The following is an 18,660-nucleotide window of genomic DNA, read 5'->3' as shown; positions in this document are numbered from 1 at the left end:
TGCCTGAGTTGCTATTTCATTATGTTGACCATAATAAACTGGGTCTATTGAACTGGTGGAATGACCTTCAGAGCGATAACATTTGAACAGGTGTTTGTCTACAAGCAAAGACGGAGTATAAATTCCCAACACCCCCTCGCCAGTTCTATTCAAACCCGCGAATCACCCGGTTCCAAAACAATAACACCACTCGTAGGTGGACACAGCTCCTCTGGATCCCGCAACACCTTCGTACCCAGAATCCTCCCTGGCTGATAAAAGTGAAACACAACCTGCACGATAAAGATGGGAACAGCATCATACAAGTAAAAATAAATCTCGTCGGAAAAAGGATATCCATCCGTCCCCTGCGCGAACTCAGCACTCCAAAACGCACACCTCACGATTATAAACACTGAGGCGAGAAGGAGGATGTGTAGCAACTTGCGCCATTTCCCATCGCCGGACCAACCGTAGCCGCATTGACCGAGACGGACTTCAAATGCGCCGGAAACGTATAGGACAATGCAAGAAAGACAATATGGACGAAGAGGCCGCCAATCAGAATCTTCTGGCCTATGCTGCGCAGCGTACGGAGGGTCTGGATTGCGCAACCGAGCAGTTGCAGGATAAATGCGAAGATCGAACCCGAGATGAAGACTCTGGATCCCCGGCGTTGGCCCATGAGCGAGAGGTGAGGTTTCGAAGTGTATGTTAGGATGTGGCTATATGTTCTGTATACTGCTGCGGTGTAGAGGGTTGGCGACAGGACGACGAACAGATTCTGGCAGACGTAGGCCATAAGATTGTCGGGTTGGCTTGCTGAGATGATTCGGAGTATATAGCCCACTGTCATGACTAATGGGAGCATTAGGTTAGGGCATTCCACGAGAATGAAGGTAATAGTACCAGTGTCAGGGTAAGTGGCACATACGATAAGCGCCAACAAGGAAAGGTATAAAGAATCTCGATCCTCTCGCCCTAAACAACTGTACAGTGTGAAAAATGGCGCTTGCACCAAACAGTAGTGTCGCTAGGATCGCGGCGACGGGGCTGGGGTCGAAATCATAAAATCTGGATTCAGCCATGGTGGTAGTAATTTTGACTTGGCCGAATGGAAGCTATGAGAGGATGGCTAGGTAGGTCTTAGGATCTGGTTTGACCTCATCTTGCAGACCACAACCTAAAAACGAAGCACAAGGACGTTTATAACCCAAACCACACAAGCTTTTCGCAGCAGCCTAATTCACATGTTTCTAAATAAACATACCAAGTGGGATCCCGCATTTAGCCGCTTCTCGCACTGAGCTCAAATTTACCGGTCCGAATTAGCTAAGCGGGCATACCTATGAAAGTGTTGGTCTTCAGTCGTTCGAAGTATACGCCTGCCTGGAGTGGGAACCAGGTAAATAGACTGGTGAAACATAGTGACAATCAGCTGGCTTATACTCCGAATTTGTATGTAAAATGGAGTGGAGCTTCTCCCTTTTTGCCTAATTGCAGTTGGCCAAATGTCAATCTTTACGTGACATTAACGAGTCAGATATCCACTTGAAATGCGAGGTACAGCCCTACAGCCTCTGAGAGGCTTTCAACTTTAACTACGATTCTATTTCACTACGCGATAAACAGCTGCAGTTAGGTCTCCATTTGCTTCAGCTTGCCGGGTATGAACTTATGTTTCATGATTATTGGGGCCTAGTTAGGTGCTCGGTTCATGATGTCGCGCCTTTGGTAGGAGGCGCCCCAGAGACTCATGTACCTAGGTGAAGTCGTAGTTTAAAACAGGCAGCGTGGCGACAGTAATAATTTCAATGCTCGTTCAAAGAATCCTATCACCCGTGGAAGATAAAATACCTTGGAGGAAAGGATTGAAGAAATGAGAGAAAAAAAAGCCACTTAACTTCACCCACTAATTCAAATAGCATGGGAAAATTTAAAAACCTCTACTTGCTATACCAGATACTCACAGCAGGTTCTACTAGTAGAGGACTCACCTACTGGCCTTGAGCACTCACTCTAGACACTCACCTCTGCCTCTTCGTATCTATGTCAGGCCACACTTGAGCCGAGGCACGCTCCTAGAAGAAACGAGGCCTGAGACGAGTCTAGCAGGCGAAGGAGGTATGTAGGGCATTACGACAACATTTTAGGAAATAGTACATACAACCACAAAGTGTGGAGAGCAGGGCTTCCTGTCTGCTCAGCCGTACTTTAGGCACACTAATAAACATGGCCTGAAGTCAAATGAGCCCTAAGAGTGTTACTGCTTTATGGGTAATGGGTGCTAAATCACAGGTTCGTGACCACGTAGCCTGCATCATCAAACCGATGACTATTTTTGGATCGGGATTCTCTCTGCCAGGACGAGGCGATGTCTCGGGGACGAAAGGGTGGTCTTCCACTATTTCGACCTTAGATAAATCGATTTGCACAGAGCCAAGCGCTCGCACTCGCACACTGTCCCAGTTGGCTTCCTCCACTGCTTCGAAATGCTAAATACATCAAAGATGAAATTGTTCGCTCCTTGCAGAGATAGTACCTATTTTGTGTCCCCCACATAATCACCTCACCAAGTAAACTGCCAGTATGACAACGAACCCAATTTGCCACTGGTACCACAACAAGCCCCAATGGAATCATGAAGTACTAGAACAGCGCGGAATCGACCCAGCACACCAACCCGGTTCCGGGCCTGCGGGGCAGCATTTGAAGGAGGAAGCGTATTTGGACCAATCGTGGTTCAGATTATTGGGATAGCTTCCCCAGCAGACCTCCTCGATCTGCGGAAATCCACCAATACTGTTCGTGTGTCCGTCCTTGCAATTGAAATTTCTATAGGACAAGGAAGAAGTAGTCGTTAGTTGTATTGGGTGTGTGTGGAAGAGGGAGGACCACAAGGTAAGAAAGAGAAAGTGTGTATATGTAACTTACTCCCAGATCACGCACTGATAGCCACTCGGGATATCCATTGCTTTGAGGTTGTCGTTGAACTGCTGCAGAGTACCGCCGCTGAGCGAAACTGTGGGCTATCTGTCAGTTTGACCACCATCAAGCTGCCTTGTGTGGCTTGGGAGGGAGTGATTGGTATAGTAGTGCTCGAGATGAATTGGTGAAGACATACAACAACTGCCGTCAGCATCTACTGCATATGTCATGCTCACCCCGGCGTAGTTGAATAGCCTGACTCCGATAGCATTGGCACAGCCAATGAAGAATAATGGGGCGAATCCTTGGAAGAGCATCTTGAGTAGGCTGGTAAGGGAAGAAAGTGCTAGACGGCTGAGTTGCGGTCTGGTAAAAGAGACTGAGAGTCACCGCTGAATACCCGTACTTATACCCTTTGATCTCCTGAGTTAGGCCTTCCAGGCCGACTGGGCCAAGACTTGGTAATCCATGACTCAGGAGGAGCAGCAACATCCCACCCCTGCGCCGTGCCGCCAGTCAAGCTTGATCCACCAAGGATTTAGCTTAGGCGGACCCTTAATCTTCGATCCCTGCGGGGTTACATCTCTTCGCTGTTCAAGGGTCCTGGGAGAGGTGCAATTCTTACCGACGTACGTCTTTCTCTGATTGGCCACTTGTCAGCCCTGCAGCCCGACATACAGCTCAGCTGAATGGACTTCGTATTCAACCGCTTTCGGGGTTTGCATCCACTGATTTAATTCGCGCTCTACATAATGACCAGACCCCGTGTTGATTTCCCGCGGATACCTGGGTGTCTGTCTGCTTTCAGGACGCCCCTAGGTATGCGGGAGGCCACTTGCTGTGAGGTGGCTCTGGCCCGTTATGTCCGCATGCTTGGACGCCTGGAATGACTGGAACCTCATGTATTATTGACTTGATATTTTGCCACAGACTCCCAATGTTGCAGTTTCTCTGCAGTAGTGGATGACAACTTTGACAGAAATTGCCTGATAGGCTTGCCTCAATCCCCTCCCACCTCCCTTTCCCCCTCCTGTTTCCGCTTCTGTTCCCACGTTATACACCTGCAGACAAACACACAGACACCCCATTATTGCCCCACCTTTATTGCTACTCTCGCCGCGACACTTTGATCCAGACCTCGGGTCGTTTCTTATTAAACTGCATTGGCCAGCGGATCTTGTAGTCCCCACATGCAAATCCCACCTGCTATATGTTTTTGCTACGAGCGAAGCTCGCAGTATAATTTTAATTCGCAAGTGATGCGGCAAGAAATAGAGTTTTTGCTGGAGCTGGAGAAAGGAGTGTTTCTTCTACGGACGACGAGAGCTTCCTATGAGCTGGTCAGTTCTCTAGTTGCGTTGAGCCCTAGCCCTATGTCACTGCTGCTCCCTGGCCCCTACACCCGCCTGACCTGCCTGGTATTCTCCTAACTGACCGCTTACTGGCTAATATATTTCTAAACCCTATTTTAATATATTTATATGAACAATTCCTTAATCTTTTTATGTGCCTGTAATACCTCTCTCTTCCAAATAAACTCCACGCGGTGCTTATGAGGAAGTTTCCAAGAGCTTCCTGAGGAGCTTGGTGTCGTAATATTGTAGTATCACTTATACTTCTACTTGGTGTAGCTAGTTCAGTGGCTCAGTCCCGTGTGCGAAATAGTCTTTCTATAGCGTAAGAATTGTATAACCACTTGCTAGTAACAAGAATGACATTCTTCTGCAGGCTATCTACTTATGCCTGGAAGAGTGTTCAAAAGTCCGTTTCTCTACGGGGAACTCCACATACCCGGGCAAGACAGATGCCAGGCAACACTTTCGTTGCAACGCATCTTGAACTTGTGTAAAGAATCACTGCATGAGCCCCTCACAGATTCTGACGGAAGAACTCCACCAATCTCGGAGTACTCTGGTTCGTATGATCGTAGAGATCAATATGAGTCATACCAGGGATGACGTACATCTCCTTGGGCTCCCTCGCACGATCAATAGCAGCCTGAGTAAAATACAGCGTATCTGCTTCTGAACCAGCAATCATCAAAAGCGGGCGAGGAGATATCAGATCCATGAATTCATAGGACCGGTAAGTGGCAATGCGGTCGATGCTGCGCCAGAGATGCCAATTGGGAGCCGTCTCCACGTGGCCGCGAGGTGTCTGGTAGTAGTCGTACGACTGTTGATAGAAGACGGGGAGATCGGGCGTGACATCGGCCGCAGTGTTAGGAAAGATGCGCGTGAGATTTGGCGGCACGCCTTCTGCTTCCTTGACGCGCTGTCTTCCTGCTTCGAGAAGCTGGTCGCGGAGATCAGGCAGGACAGGGCCGCCATAGTTGCCGAAGCCCTCGGAGTATAGAGTTCCCAGATCGATTCCACTGACCGTCGCGACGGCGCGGATGCGCTCATCGGTCTGTGCGGCAAATGGGACGTATCCGCCTGACGCGCAGACTCCGAGAGCGCCGATGCGGGAGGAGTTGACCATGGATAAAGTAGAAAGGTAGGTCACTGCATTTCGGACGTCGTCGGCACGCTGGTATGGATCCTCCAGATATCGGGGCAAGCCGCCGCTTTCACCTTGATAGGCCGCGTCGAAGGCGAGGGTCACGAAGCCGGTTCTCTCGGCGATCTGTCGGGCATAGAGACCTGAGCTCTGTTCTTTGACACTGCCGTGCGGATGGCCGACAACGATCGCCGGCCGGGATGTATTCCAGGTAGAGTTATTGGGCGGGACGTAGAGGTGTGCGGCAATGGAGATACCGTCGCTGTCAAAGTGCACCCACTCGGGTTGGAGGCGTGCACTAGCGAGTGCAAAGAGCAGAGAGAGATAAGGGTAGTAGTACATATTGAAGAAGAATTTGTGGAAGTTGTCAACTGGGAAGAGAAATGAATAAGAATGCTTCAAAAACCTGCTTGAGGAGGGTATGAGAAGGGTCTGTTATAGAATTGATTGAGTCTCTGATCGACACCATATGTAAGGAGCTGAGTTGAGCCCTGTATGGGCTACAGGCTGGTGAGCCTTGTAGATACTGGGTATATGCAGCTAGGTTATGGCGGATCCTCTCTTGGCGCTTACGGGCAGCTAGGGAACATTTTTGCCTTGGGACTACGATGCTGAAACCAAGTTAGACTACCTGGTCCGTGACGAAGTCCGTAAGCAAAGGTGGATCAACACACTCCGGTGGAGTACCAGAATATGGCACGCCGTGTCAGCGCCCGCCAAGATGCGGCACCGAAAATAAAGTCCTTTTTCATTTTACCATCAAGTGTAATCTGGCCGCAGACCCGTTGCAAATGTCCGACACTGCAGACTTTAGTGCTGGTGACGGCAGTCGTTCCAGCCTGGATTCCCGGGAAGCAGCGAAAAAGGAGCGACGGAGGCACCAAAACCGGCGGAATCAACGAGCATGGCGTAAGTAGCAGATGGGTCTCGCAGCTCAGTATACTTATCATGTCTTCTGCTTCAGGTCAACGGCAGCAGATCAAGAGAGAGGCTGAACGTCTTGCCGAGGAACACGCCCTGCAGCAGCCCTTTCAGGTCGCCTCGGATATGGCACTAGCCGACCTAACGCAGAATTCCTGTCTTGATCTGAGCATACTAGCCCAGCTCTCGCGCGAAGCAACTGAAGCAAATGGGTCAATAGCAGCAAATAGTTGTTTACTACCCCATGCGGGCCTGTATCAACTGATGACGGTGTTCGAGGCCGCTGCTTACCGCAGTTATCGTGGAAACCCACGGGCCGATCACCTTCTCACCCTCGCTAAGCTAAATGTGTTTCGCGCCTTTGTGCACAATATTGCCGTTCTGGGATACACTCGCGAATGGATGACAGATGATGCTATTTCCCGCTTTAGCATCAGTGGTCCTCTGGACCCGATATCCCTGCCAGCGGTGGATTTGCCCCCCAGTCTGCGTCCGACAGACATGCAACGGAGCCATCTCCATCATCCATGGTTGGACTTCTTCCCTTTCACACGGTTGAGGGATAACCTTATCCAGAATGAGGATACTATGGATGATACTCAGCTCTGCCGAGATATAATGGGCTTCTGGACTATGCCCAGCGAAACCAATTGCTTAATGGTCTGGGGCAATCCTTGGGATCCAATGAACTGGGAAATCACGGAAATCTTTCTGCAGAAATGGGGTCGGCTAGTCAAGGGATGTCCGGAGATTTTCTGGTCTACCAACTATTGGCGACGACTGAGAGGAGAGAAGCGCCTGGCATGGAAGGCTGCTTATGATAGAATAGTGGAGGTGTGAGGCGCTGGCCAAAGGCCATCATGAAAGTGCTATCATTCGTTGGTGGCTTCTACTGATATCGGACTTGATCAATAGTCAGCTAGACCCTATCAACTATCATACTATGTATGGTCCCCCTGTCGAGCTTACGCGCCAACGGTGGGTCTATCTGGCTATCCACTCCAACCTCTAGAGCTATCAGACCATTAACATTGTGCTTACCAAATCCCTGTGGGGTTTTCCATGCCTTGTCGGCGTTTCGTCTCCGCGAAAGTACTTGGGTGCCTAGCAATCCATACAATAAGCTTTCATCCCGTTTTGATGGACATTAGGTAGACCAAATGTTTATAAAGGGAAAACCGTCACCCATAGCCTCTGGCCGTACTTTATCCAGATAGATTCTCTTTTGATTAGGTACTATGAAGTTCCGTTCGGCACTCACTCAGGGCCTGCGTATTGCCGCAGCCTGTTCAGTCCTTACCCCTGTCCATGCCAACTGGACTCTTGGTCAGACGGTGCAAACTACTAGCGGTTCCGTTGTAGGACACGCTGCACCAGACGCTCCTGGGGTCTCTGAGTATTTGGGAATCCCATATGCTATTCCTCCGCTGGGCAGGCTTCGATTCCATGCCCCCGTCCGGTTTGTCGGAAATGATACCATCAATGCGACCGTCTTTGTATGTAGGAACATTGGGTATACGCCCGACCTGATCCTCCCCCCATCCCCGGGTGATAGCCAATGTCTTAATTGACACAGCCGCAATCCCAGTACGGCACACGCTTCTCTGCGCGCTAACATCACTTGATCTCCCAGGGTCCGACTTGTATTCAACCGCCGCCAGCGCCTCCAAGTAACGACACCAGTAGCTCCTCGGCCCAGGATCTCGGTATTCCAGCCAGTTCAGCAGCCGCTTTTGGAAGCGAGGTATACCCGGCGAGCGAGGACTGTCTAACTGTGAATGTCTGGACGAAGCCGCAGACCGGAGAGCCCAAAAAAGCCGTGCTCGTCTGGATATATGGAGGGGCATATGTTTCCGGTGAGTATGGTTCCAACCAAAAAAACGTCCGTCAACCAGCCTCCTCACACACACAATCACTAGGCAGTTCCAGACAACCAGCCTACCGAGGTGAATTCATGGCGGATCAAAACGACGTTGTTGTCGTCTCGATGAAGTAAGAACGCCACAGACCTGCTATATACCTAGGTAGATATTGACTACAGAGCGCTATAGTTACCGCGTCAACATCTTCGGGTTCCCCGGTAACCCAGCCGCCCCAGCCAATCTTGGCCTTCGGGATGTCCGGATGTCCTTGGAATGGGTCAGGGACAATATTCAGCATTTCGGCGGTGATCCCGAGCGCATTACCATCTTCGGGCAGTCCGCCGGCGCCGGCATTGTCGATTTCTATTCATTCGCTTATGCTCATGATCCCATTGCCTCTGGCTTCATTGAAATGAGCGCCACTATTTACGGCTTTCCAGCCCTGCAGCCGGCAGAGTCCAACGACCGCTGGTTCCACGTCACGGCTCTCGTGGGCTGCGGCGATGCCACCTCTGATCCCGTAGCTGTGAGCGACTGCATGGCAAACAAGACCGTCGACGAAATTCTCGCGGGCTACGATCCTGCCACTGTTCCAATCAATCCATCTCCATATGGACCCGTCATTGACAACGAGGTGGTCTTCTCGAGTTACCAGGGCCGCCAGGCCGCTAAGGGTGGCTATCTAATTGGCAACAATCATAACGAGGCGGGTCTGTTCAAGCTCCTAGAGCCCATTGGCAATAACGAGAGCTACTGGACCGACTTCAACAACCGGCTGTACACATGTGCAGACGTCGTGAGAATCAGGCAGTCCATCGCGGCCGGCAACCCAACCTGGCGCTACCGATATTTTGGCGCCTTCCCCAACCTCGTGCTGACGACCACCCCGCCAAGCGGCGCCTATCATGGTGCCGAGCTCTCCCCTCTATTCGACACGGTCAATCAGACGTTGTTGCGCAGTACGCCGGCGGAGGTTTCTGTTGGGCATTACCTACGGGATGTTTGGACCAGCTTTGCCAAAGACCCGCGGCGCGGCCTTGATGCGTTTTGGCCGCAGTATAGCGAAAGTGGGAGGAGCCTGGCTCGGATCGGTCTCGATAATGTGACTATGAGCTTGGCGCCTGGTAATCTCTACGATGCTGCTTGCCGCTGGAGTTATGACGGAGTCAGTCCCCCGGCTCCGCAGTAATTGGGTGGCTTCAGTCGGAGCGTGTATATTCTTTCTGGTGCGACAAGACACCGGAGTAATTGTAGACTGTTTCTCAGGCGGAAAGGGGTCAGCTCCCGTACTACAAGGACAGAGAACCTACTACTCGTCTAAGATTGCTATTGACTCTGGATGAGGTTGATATAACTACTTGGACGTCTAAAATATGTTCTTGTCTTGCTCCCACAACTAGTTAGTTCCTAAGAAAATATATATAGAAAGAGAGAACCTGAATACATCTTACATATAGCCCCTCGTTAATGAAGCCCGCAAAATAGATGGCAACTAGTTCTATCTTTTGATTTGGGTGGTGGGAAGCGGTTTCTGGCACTGTACAGTTGCTAACAGTCAGATCCAGTGTCCCGTGTGCGCGTCCAGGTTAAGGTGACGATGACATGAAAACTAGGACAAGGTCTTCATTGTATCTCCCTGGGCCCAGCTACCAACCAATTTGTTAGACCTACAGAATCTCCCCTTTGAATAAATGGTGCTAGATTCAGGGCAGAGTTTGCGACGAGCGGTGGTCGGGATCGCAAGAGTCAACCCCCACCTCACCCTGCCCAGCGCAAGAGATGGCATAGGAGTAAGCGGAAACAATGTGGACTCAAACGCTGGTTCTAGCGACAATACATGTATTATATCCTCCAAGGGCACTTTTCGGAACATATTTTGTCTGACAGATACCCGCTCCCTATCTATACTCCAAAAATTCGCATCTCCCTATTCGCATCCAAACTCCTCTCCATCGCCTCCCTAAACATCTCACCAAGCCCATTTTCCCGCAAATACTCTATAGCCTTCTCTGTACTCCCCCCCGGAACACATACCTCCTCCCTTAACTCAGAAACAGACTTCGAACTCGCCCGCGCAAGGAAGCCCGCACCAAGACAAGACTGAATGACCAGTGGCTCGGCGGTTTCACGATCGAGACCCATGGCTTCTGCGGCTACGACCATGGATTCGGTTACTTGGAAGAAGTGGGCGGGACCGGAGCTGGGGGAGAGCTGTTAGTAACTTGCAAATAGCATATATATATTTATATGTTTACACGGTGATGTTGTGGGACGGAAAGGCAGACTCACCCCAACACTGCAGCGACAACATCCAACAGTTCCTCTTCCTTAACAATCGTAACAACCGGCGAGACGCTCTCAAGGACACTCTTGACATGCTGCACGCGAGCCCTACCGAGTTCATCGTCTAAGCCAGCCGCAAACAACCCCTTCGCACCCTGCCGCTCCTCAACAGGCGTGTTGGGCATAGTCCTCACAATCGCCGTGTCAGGCGGCAACCAACCCTGCAGCTGGGCAACTGTAATCTCAGGACACATCGTGACGACCGTCGGGCGGTCCCGTGGCGCAAAGCTCCCGAGAATCGGCGCAAGCTGTTTTGTGGGCGGCGGGATATCTGCAGGCCGGGTGCAGATAAACAAGATACTATGCTCTGCTGTGCGGGTTGCATCCCAGATGCGTGAGTCGACGTTGTCGCTGCTTACTAGGAGGCTTGGCTGTGGAAATTCGGTTTTGAGGGTCTGCGCCCGTTCGGGGCGGCGGGCTGTTATTGCTATGCTGCATTGTTGGATCCAGGGGGTGCTTGAGGTCAGGATGCCGTTGAGAATAGCTTGAGCGAGGTGCCCGCCTCCGATAAAGGTGAGGTGCATGGGAGCAGGGGGTGTCATGGTCTTGAGATTGGAGAGCGAAGGTGGGAGTTGGGTATGGGTGGGTTTATGTCCTGCAGGTAGACAAGGATCCAGGTCGTCCTTTGGTGGATCTTGAATTGGACTGACCTCCCCGAAAGCCCTCTTAATTCTCTCAAACACCCCTTTGGCAACTTCCTCCGAAATAAGCCGTCGATTTCCCTCAAACTCAAAGCATAACATGCCCCCCTTTGGCGTGGCATAAATCTCCGGTCTATCCCTCGGGAGCAGGTCATACTCATGCACAGTCATTGAACCACCCTTCTGCAAAAACTCAAAATCCCTTGTCTTGCCTTCATCATCATCTTCCTCTTCCTGTTGAAATCCCGTCCGCCACCCAAAATCAACCACCTCCTCTGGCTAGTCTGTGTAGCCCCGGATTATGTTCTCTATCCCCGCAAATTCATATGTCGCGTCCTCTATGAATTGCCCCTGTAGCCGTTTCGCAACGGTTACAATGGTATCGTCCTTCTTGATAGTCGCGAGGACCGGGACTTCAGTCATAGTAGGCCCAATGACGCTCTGCAGAGAAGCGGGGAGCATAGCGCGGCCCGTAACAAGGCGGCCGAAGAGGACGGTTTCTGCACCAAAGTACTCTGAGAGTGCAATTGCGCAGGCTGCGTGGAAGAATGTCGCGGGAGAAATTCCGTTGTGATGAGTAACATTCGGCATGGGGATTGTTGTTGTGTAGGTTAGTCGGTCCGAGGGGGTGTATACTGTCTCTATGTGGGAAGGGCCTGATGAGGTGGGCCCTCGGTGATAGGGGTAGGCGTGGTTCTGGAGACGGGATGCCCAGTATGGTAGACTATTGCCCTTTTTGAGCTCTTTGAAATGTATGTACTGGGCGAAGGTTGGTTGTGTTGGTAGTGATTGTTGATGGTACAGGGTTGCCAGGGCCTGGATCATGCTGCCCCAGGTATATCCGTCGAACTGGGCGTGGGCAATTCTGAAAACGAGGCGGTGTTTTCCGTCCTGGTGTCGAATGGCCATGAAGCGATTACATGATCTTCCTAGTTCGCGCGGTCTCTTGAGATCCTCCTCGCAGAGCGCTCGAGTGAAAGACTCCACATCGTCATTGGCAGGAGTATCATAGGTCTTGTAATCAGGTTTGAACCCGTCCACGAGAACCTGCCAGAACCGGCCGTTTCCCTGTATGAATACCATATGGAGAATATCAAGATTGGTTACCAGAGCCGTGCATGCCCATTCCAGCCGCGCAAAGTCAACGTCCTCGGGGAGACTGAAAATCCAGATCGGGAGTCGTCCTGGTGGATCCTGCAGGGCGTCAAGAACGGCGCGTTTCTGGAAGTCTGTAGCTGGACGGACGTCCTTGACAATCCCTGCATTGCCATCCAAAAAAGGCTCGACGTGAGTCTGAAGGAATGACTTCTGGTCATGAACCTTCAGCAACGAGAATGCCTCTGGGACATGCAACGCCTCATCCTCCTCCGCCGTCTCCGTAACTAACAAAGCCAACTGCGATAGCCGCGGTGCTTTGAATATTTGTGCTACTGTCATCGAGAGATTCTGAGCCCGCGCCGCAGCAACAAGGCGCATCGCAGCAATTGATTCACCCCCGATATGCAGAAAGTTGCTATCTGCGCTGATGGTGGCCGGCTCAACACCGAGCACGGAGGCCCAGAGGAGCTGCAGTGTCTTCTCCATCTTTGTAGCCGGTTCACGATGCCTTTGGCCTTGGTCTTGCAGTTTAGCAAGGCTTTCTAACGTCTGTGAATTTCCTAGTTCGCGGAGGGCGCGACGGTCGGTTTTGTTTGTGGTTGTCGTTGGGATCTGGTTGATGGGGATGTATGCGCCGGGGATCATACTGTCAACGTTAGCATTGTATCTTTGGTGCATGATGATTAGCAGGGGACATCGGCATACTATTAGGGTAAACGATCCATAAGATCCTATTCCAACCCTTCCACGACCTCAGGTAGTGCAAGTTGCGAAGCTGTGATGAAAACCGCCAGTGGAGAACTGCCATTATCCTGCGGCCTAATAATCTCCGCTGCAACTCCTAAACCCTGAGAGTTCAAACATGCTCGAACATGGTATTCGACCTCTTCCAATTCAATCCGCTGGCCCCTCAACTTAATCATTCCGTCCTTCCGGCCGATAAAGTCAAACGAGCCATCGGGATTACACCGGAGCAAATCACCCGTCTTGTACAGCGTTCCTGTCCGGCCACCGTCGAGAAGCCACTTGGGGTCCTTGATATACGCCGCTTTGGTCTTCTCCTCATCTCCAAAGTATCCCTGGCTAACAGTCGGTCCCTCAATAAGCAACTCTCCAATGGCCCCAATGGGAGCAAGCTGGTCGGGACACCCGGGCTTGACAAGCCACATGTTCGCACCGAATGGGAGACCAACATGGGCATTGCGTGAGTTCTCATTGAGAATTGTCAAGGATAGAGCCTGCGCACACTCTGCTGGACCATAAGTCCCAATAACTGTTTCTGCCTTTGTCCACCGCACAACCTCAGAACGCGTTATCGGTTCTCCGCCCATAGCTAGACATTTAAGGCCCGGTAGTGACGCCGGTTCAAGCGACCGTGCGACAGAGGGCGTAAAGTATGAACAGTTGCAGTGCATACGGTTGAATGCGCCGGGTATATCGTTCCGCCGGTATGACTCAGAGGGGATGCACAGGCAGCCGCCGACAATGAGCGTTTGCAGGTTGTTGGACCAGGATACGTCAAAGGCGTACGACACGAAGTCGAAGACACGAGAATAAGAAGAGATGTGCAGGATTTCGGCCTGGTGGGTTGCAGCTGAGGCGAAGTTGCGGTGCGTTGTGACGACGCCTTTGGGTGTGCCGGTTGAGCCGCTGGTGAAAACGACTAGATGGATGGTCAGTGTATTTGTGCCTGGATTGGGTGTTTTGAAAGTCATACTGTATATTATATCTGATGGGTCACTCTGTGGTAATGGGGGCGTGGGATCAACACGGTGAGAGCTGAGGTTTCGATCGACAACAATCACCTCAGCCACAGAAAGATTCATCGCGAGACCCCGATTCTGCTGGGACGTTAGAATAAAGTCTGGCTGTATCTGCTGCACAATAGACCGAAGACGTGACTCCGGCTGAGTTGAGTTCATAGCAACACAGGCAGCGCCAGCCCTCATAAGCCCCAACGCAGCGACAGTGTGCCACATGGACTTTTCAAAGCAGAGAGGAATATTCGATCCTGGCTTAACGCCCTTCCCGACGAGGACGGAAGCCAGAGATTCTGAAAGCACATCGAGCTCTCTGTATGAAAGCTCTCCGTCCCACGCGCATATAGCGGGGGCCGCGGGCTGGCGTTTCATTGTCTCGCTAATCAGGTCATGCACGCATTTTTCCCGTGCCGGGGAAACCACTTCGTTCCACTCCCACAGCTGGGCTATATCCTGGGGACTGACAGTATCAATTGATGAGACAAGCTTGGTGCTGGAGACGGCGAGTTGGCGCAAGATATGCTCGAACTGGTCCGCGATGCGTTCCATCTGCGGCACAGCCACGACCTTCGAGTCAAAACTGATCTCCATACTAAGCCCATTGCCCTCATCGAGCTGGCACATCACCATAACCGCGTTTGGGTTATAGTCGTCCAGTTTCTCGTTAGCGGAGCCGATCTTGCTCAGACAAAATGGCCCGTTGACGTTGTCTATATTGTCTCGACGAGGTGCAGGCTGTACCACAAGAAGAGTGTTAAACCGGCTCCCCCGATCTGTGTCAGGATTGATGTGCCGGATATCTAGCAGTTCCGTCTGCTCGTACGCAATCATATCAATCGCTTGTTGTTGAATCGTACGGAGAAAACTGTCGACGGTTTCCTTGGGGTCGAACTTGATTCTTATTGGGAGTGCATTATTAGAGGGGCTATGATTTGGTCTACGCCTGGTAGAGAGCCCTGCCTTCCAGTGACCATTGCGCCGAATACTACGTCGTCGGTGTCTGTATAGTTGGCTGTCAAAAATAGCCCACGCCGCGCGTATCACTGAAACCCGTTAATAATTACACGAAGCTTCAAAACTTTTGTAAAGGTCCACTACTTACAGGTTGAAGCCGTTGCATCCCGCTTTGGCCAGGCAAAGCCCTCAAACTCACGCCTTACCGTGCTGTCTGCTTTAGGGAGGTAATCGTCTCCCGGGAGAGCTGGGAAGGGAACTGCTTCGGAGTCGGCGAATTGGGCTTTCCAGTAGGCTCGGGCCTTGTCGGTGTCCATGTCCAAGACCTGCTTTACAAAAGCCTGGAAGGGGGCAAAGGGCGTCTTGGTAACCTGTTGTCCGGCATAGACTCTGGACACTTCCTGGATGAGGAGATTGGTCGAGTACCATCGTAAATGGCATGGTGTTGGGTAAGGAGACAGTAGGTACCATCTTCAACAATAGCGAGGCGCGTGACAGTGGTACCCAGGCCCATGGGTTGTTTGTCTTGGTGGATGTAGGATGATACTGTAGCTGCATCGTCGATTTCCCATTCCAGGTCCTCCTTGACCTCAATCTGTACCAGGCCTTCCGTAGGCGCATCCACAATCCGATAGCGCAGAATCGGGGCTGTAATACGACTGACTTCTTCCCATGCTCTCCTGAGGCAACAAGGCTCTGCACCGTACACAGTGGCCCAATATCAACTTCTGGCGTATTACCAGCCTGACTTGGCCTGTGTAATTGATGGTTTGTCTACTCTGTTACCAATGGCGCCATGTAAACCAGTCAAGGACACTGGAAGACACTGTGTATGGGCAAGTCCAAGCCGTCCTTCCTGCATCCTTCAGTGTAAATGTCACGAGGCGAACGGCAGTGACTGAATTCAACCCAGCTTCGAGGAGATCGTGGTCCGATGGAATTTGATTGACGGGATGATTCAAGAAATCAGACCTCATGTTTCCACGTTCAATAATCCCCGAGAATTGAGACCTACTCGAAATCCCACGAACTATGTCTATGCTCCCTGCCTCCTTGGCTTACATCCTCTGATTGCTGTTCAACTCCCCTTCAATTATCGCCCTAGATAACATTTCGTCTATTGAATCTCATCTTAAACAGTTCGCCTTTTCCAAGACCATGGCTCAGCGCGAGTTTCCCTGGCATAGATACCTATAGACAGAGATGGGTGCCTAGAGCTACCTACCTAGGGCTGAAGGTCACTAAGTGAGTCATAGCATCCACCGGTTCCACCCGCTGTAGGTATCCGCAGTGGCGAAGATTCTGAGTCCAAATCCAGTAGATAAAGTCATGTACTTCCTACCAGAGTAGACTTAAGGCATATCGCGTTTATATTCCTGATTAATCTAACTCCGCAGCACAGCACAATTTGAGGTAACGATGCCACCCACAAACATCGCTTTAATAACATGCAGCACGCGACAACCGCGCCTAAACCCCTTCATCATAAATTACATCCACGACGTCCTACAACAAAAGCTCCCCTCCATCTCCGGCATCGGCATAACCCTCTCAATAATCGACCTATCAGACCAGCATCTCCCACTCTACAACGAACCGGCTGTCCCCTCTCACCTCCCCTCATCAAATCCAACACCACACTACAAACACGAACATACCCGCGCCTGGTCAGAATTGATCAAGCAATACGACGCATTCATCTTCGTCACGCCGCAGTATAACTGGAGTATACCGGCCGTTCTGAAAAACGCGCTCGATTATTTGTTTTATGAGTGGAGGGGGAAGAGCGCGGGGGTTGTTACGTATGGCGGGCGGGGAGGCGGGAAGGCAGGTGGGCATTTGCAGCAGATTCTTAGGGGTTTGAGGATGAGGCCTGCGGTATGTATGCCGGGGTTGGTTGTGAAGGGTGATATGTTGGAAGGGTGTCTGGCCACAGGCACGTTAGCTGAAGATGTACTGATGAGGTGGCGGGAGGCTGGTGTTGAGGAGCAGGTCCAGGGAATGTTCAAGGAGTTAGTTGAGGGATGTCGATAAACACAAGATGAAGAGACAGGGCATAGGTGGTCTGTCGCTGTTCAGCTTTCTTGTATGTTCCTTCCAGATTTTTTGACATGACAGGTTCCTGATAGTACAGCTGAGAATGCAATATCACATCACTATACCTCCAGCGTAACCATTACAGTCTCCCAAGACCCCACGTTAATTGGACGTCGTTCTTGGTGATATATTCCCTTTGCTCATTCTGACTCGTTTTCTCACCTCCAGCCTAAACTTTGTCAGAAGGACTCCCAAGATATGTTCGCTTTTGCATCCATCGCGCCGTTTTAGCCGGGTGGAAGACGTTCTTGCTAGAGGAATCCCGTTACTCTCTGGGAAAAAGAGGTAGATCACAAGGTCACAGATCAGTCATCCTCAGTCCGTCCATACCATATCATATCATCATAAAGCTCATAGTAAACAAAGTGAACTCGCTCGGTACTATAAAGCAAAAATTCATAGCAGCATAAACAATCTATTCGTCCATACAATGGTACTAAACCCTGTCAACCTCCACGTCCGGATCGTTGACAGGTCACGTTTCCGCTCCGAGGGCGGGTTGGTAGGATGTATAATGGCAGTCTCCAATCTCCAACATCTACTGTGCCCTCCTCACCATAGACGCAATATCACCAGCCCCAGGCCTACTCTCATCCACAAATCCAAAGCGCTGATACAGCGGTGCCCCGGCCTTACTCGCGTCAACGTACAGCGCAGCGCCATCTTTATCCGCCATGTCGCAGCCCCATTGGAGCAGCATTGAACCTGCTCCGTGGCGCTGATAGTCCGGGTGTGTTGCTAGTGTGTCGAGGTCTGTGCTTCTTGTTAGCAGGGTAATAAGGAGATGGGGGAGTGTGGAGCTGGAAAGTAAATACAATAATGGCTAATCCCACCCATCAATCGTACCCGCTCACTCTCCTCCCTCACAAAGAATTTATCGCACTCAGACCCCGGCATATCGTCATGCCAAGGCGGATACCGCTGTCCTCGTTCCTCAGGGGTTGAGGTATCCCATTTTGCGTAGGCGACTATGCGGCCTTCGCCTTGTTTATCTGGTGCAGGGACGGCCGTGTCGATGACTTTGATGTACTTCTGGAACGGCTTGTTCTGTAGGTCGTTGCTATTTGCTAAATCCCACCAGCTTCGTACGCCGGGTGTATCGGGCCAGAGACGGCGGAGGGCTGGGTCTGTGAATGCTGCGAACCAGATGGTTGTTAGGGTGGGGATGTCTGTGGGATTGACAGGGAGGAGTTTTAGGGTTGTTGGTTTGGATGGCATTGTATGAGTTTATGGAGTGGAATCTCTAGAGTAGCAAGATGAGTGGTTCATTCGGTGGGAGAAAATAGACGGACGAACTTATTAGTTGTTGCATGAGATAGGTAAGCAAGCCATTTAGACTAGGCTTCGCTGGCTTGCGCGGCGTTCGGGGTAAAGCTGTAGATCGGCGGATTTTGCCGATGGGGAGTCTAGACCGCAAATCAACAGGCTGCACGGATCTGGGCTAGTTTATCTATTCTATAAGCCTCGGTGCTCTGATAATTGAACGCCATTGCGGGGACCCAATCTCAAGCTCGTTGTACTACGACGCTCTATTTATGCTTGGATGCAGTATTGTCCTTGCGCAGTCTCATCTGGTGG

General features: G+C 51.2%; 8 protein-coding genes across 8 annotated transcripts; 3 read left to right on the top strand and 5 right to left on the bottom strand.

Annotated features, from left to right (window-relative positions):
- Positions 1-44: 44 nt before the first annotated feature.
- Positions 45-1,067, bottom strand: BDV14DRAFT_192163 (RTA1 like protein-domain-containing protein; the record flags this gene model as incomplete). The annotated part of the gene is made up of 4 exons (XM_073771596.1): positions 45-98; positions 228-475; positions 574-837; positions 914-1,067. The coding sequence occupies 4 exons, from the start codon at positions 1,065-1,067 to the stop codon at positions 45-47; spliced, it is 720 nt and encodes a 239-aa protein (XP_073624560.1).
- Positions 1,068-4,776: 3,709 nt separating this feature from the next.
- BDV14DRAFT_211060 (alpha/beta hydrolase) lies at positions 4,777-5,748 on the bottom strand (the record flags this gene model as incomplete). The annotated part of the gene is made up of 1 exon (XM_073776021.1): positions 4,777-5,748. One exon carries the CDS (start codon positions 5,746-5,748, stop codon positions 4,777-4,779), a length of 972 nt encoding a protein of 323 aa, XP_073624559.1.
- A 606-nt stretch (positions 5,749-6,354) lies between these two features.
- BDV14DRAFT_203628 (DUF3425 domain-containing protein) lies at positions 6,355-7,167 on the top strand (the record flags this gene model as incomplete). Its single annotated transcript, XM_073774328.1, has 1 exon — positions 6,355-7,167. One exon carries the CDS (start codon positions 6,355-6,357, stop codon positions 7,165-7,167), a length of 813 nt encoding a protein of 270 aa, XP_073624558.1.
- Positions 7,168-7,498: 331 nt separating this feature from the next.
- BDV14DRAFT_211056 (Alpha/Beta hydrolase protein) lies at positions 7,499-9,378 on the top strand (the record flags this gene model as incomplete). Its single annotated transcript, XM_073776020.1, has 4 exons — positions 7,499-7,823; positions 7,961-8,183; positions 8,247-8,319; positions 8,379-9,378. Exons 1-4 carry the CDS (start codon positions 7,566-7,568, stop codon positions 9,376-9,378), a joined length of 1,554 nt encoding a protein of 517 aa, XP_073624557.1. The 5' UTR covers positions 7,499-7,565.
- A 713-nt stretch (positions 9,379-10,091) lies between these two features.
- On the bottom strand, positions 10,092-11,074 carry BDV14DRAFT_211054 (pyrroline-5-carboxylate reductase family protein; the record flags this gene model as incomplete). Its single annotated transcript, XM_073776019.1, has 2 exons — positions 10,092-10,389; positions 10,479-11,074. 2 exons carry the CDS (start codon positions 11,072-11,074, stop codon positions 10,092-10,094), a joined length of 894 nt encoding a protein of 297 aa, XP_073624556.1.
- Positions 11,075-15,385: 4,311 nt separating this feature from the next.
- BDV14DRAFT_180166 (acyl carrier protein) lies at positions 15,386-16,142 on the bottom strand. Its single transcript, XM_073769870.1, has one exon. It carries the CDS (start codon positions 15,960-15,962, stop codon positions 15,768-15,770), a length of 195 nt encoding a protein of 64 aa, XP_073624555.1. The 5' UTR covers positions 15,963-16,142; the 3' UTR covers positions 15,386-15,767.
- A 201-nt stretch (positions 16,143-16,343) lies between these two features.
- On the top strand, positions 16,344-17,386 carry BDV14DRAFT_211052 (flavin-dependent quinone reductase). The gene has a single exon (XM_073776018.1). The coding sequence runs from the start codon at positions 16,405-16,407 to the stop codon at positions 17,017-17,019; it is 615 nt and encodes a 204-aa protein (XP_073624554.1). The 5' UTR covers positions 16,344-16,404; the 3' UTR covers positions 17,020-17,386.
- A 66-nt stretch (positions 17,387-17,452) lies between these two features.
- BDV14DRAFT_180161 (GNAT family N-acetyltransferase) lies at positions 17,453-18,349 on the bottom strand. Its single transcript, XM_073769869.1, has 2 exons — positions 17,898-18,349; positions 17,453-17,835 (listed from the first exon to the last, which is right to left on the bottom strand). The coding sequence occupies exons 1-2, from the start codon at positions 18,298-18,300 to the stop codon at positions 17,621-17,623; spliced, it is 618 nt and encodes a 205-aa protein (XP_073624553.1). The 5' UTR covers positions 18,301-18,349; the 3' UTR covers positions 17,453-17,620.
- Between the last annotated feature and the right edge of the window lie 311 nt (positions 18,350-18,660).

The sequence above is a fragment of the Aspergillus stella-maris genome, assembly GCF_047715825.1.
Source record: "Aspergillus stella-maris strain CBS 113639 unplaced genomic scaffold BDV14scaffold_62, whole genome shotgun sequence".
Taxonomy (NCBI): domain Eukaryota; kingdom Fungi; phylum Ascomycota; class Eurotiomycetes; order Eurotiales; family Aspergillaceae; genus Aspergillus; species Aspergillus stella-maris.
Note: the sequence above shows the minus strand (reverse complement) of the source record. Positions and strands in the feature narration are given on the sequence as shown.

What these genes read in the sequence shown, in the direction of transcription:
- BDV14DRAFT_180166 (XM_073769870.1), bottom strand. Translation starts at nt 15,962, where the DNA reads ATGAGGTCTGATTTCTTGAATCATCCCGTCAATCAAATTCCATCGGAC.
- BDV14DRAFT_211052 (XM_073776018.1), top strand. Translation starts at nt 16,405, where the DNA reads ATGCCACCCACAAACATCGCTTTAATAACATGCAGCACGCGACAACCG.
- BDV14DRAFT_180161 (XM_073769869.1), bottom strand. Translation starts at nt 18,300, where the DNA reads ATGCCATCCAAACCAACAACCCTAAAACTCCTCCCTGTCAATCCCACA. An exon ending in GGGTGGGATTAGCCATTATT is followed by an intron (nt 17,836 to 17,897) that starts GTATTTACTTTC and finishes CAAGAAGCACAG; the next exon opens with ACCTCGACACACTAGCAACA.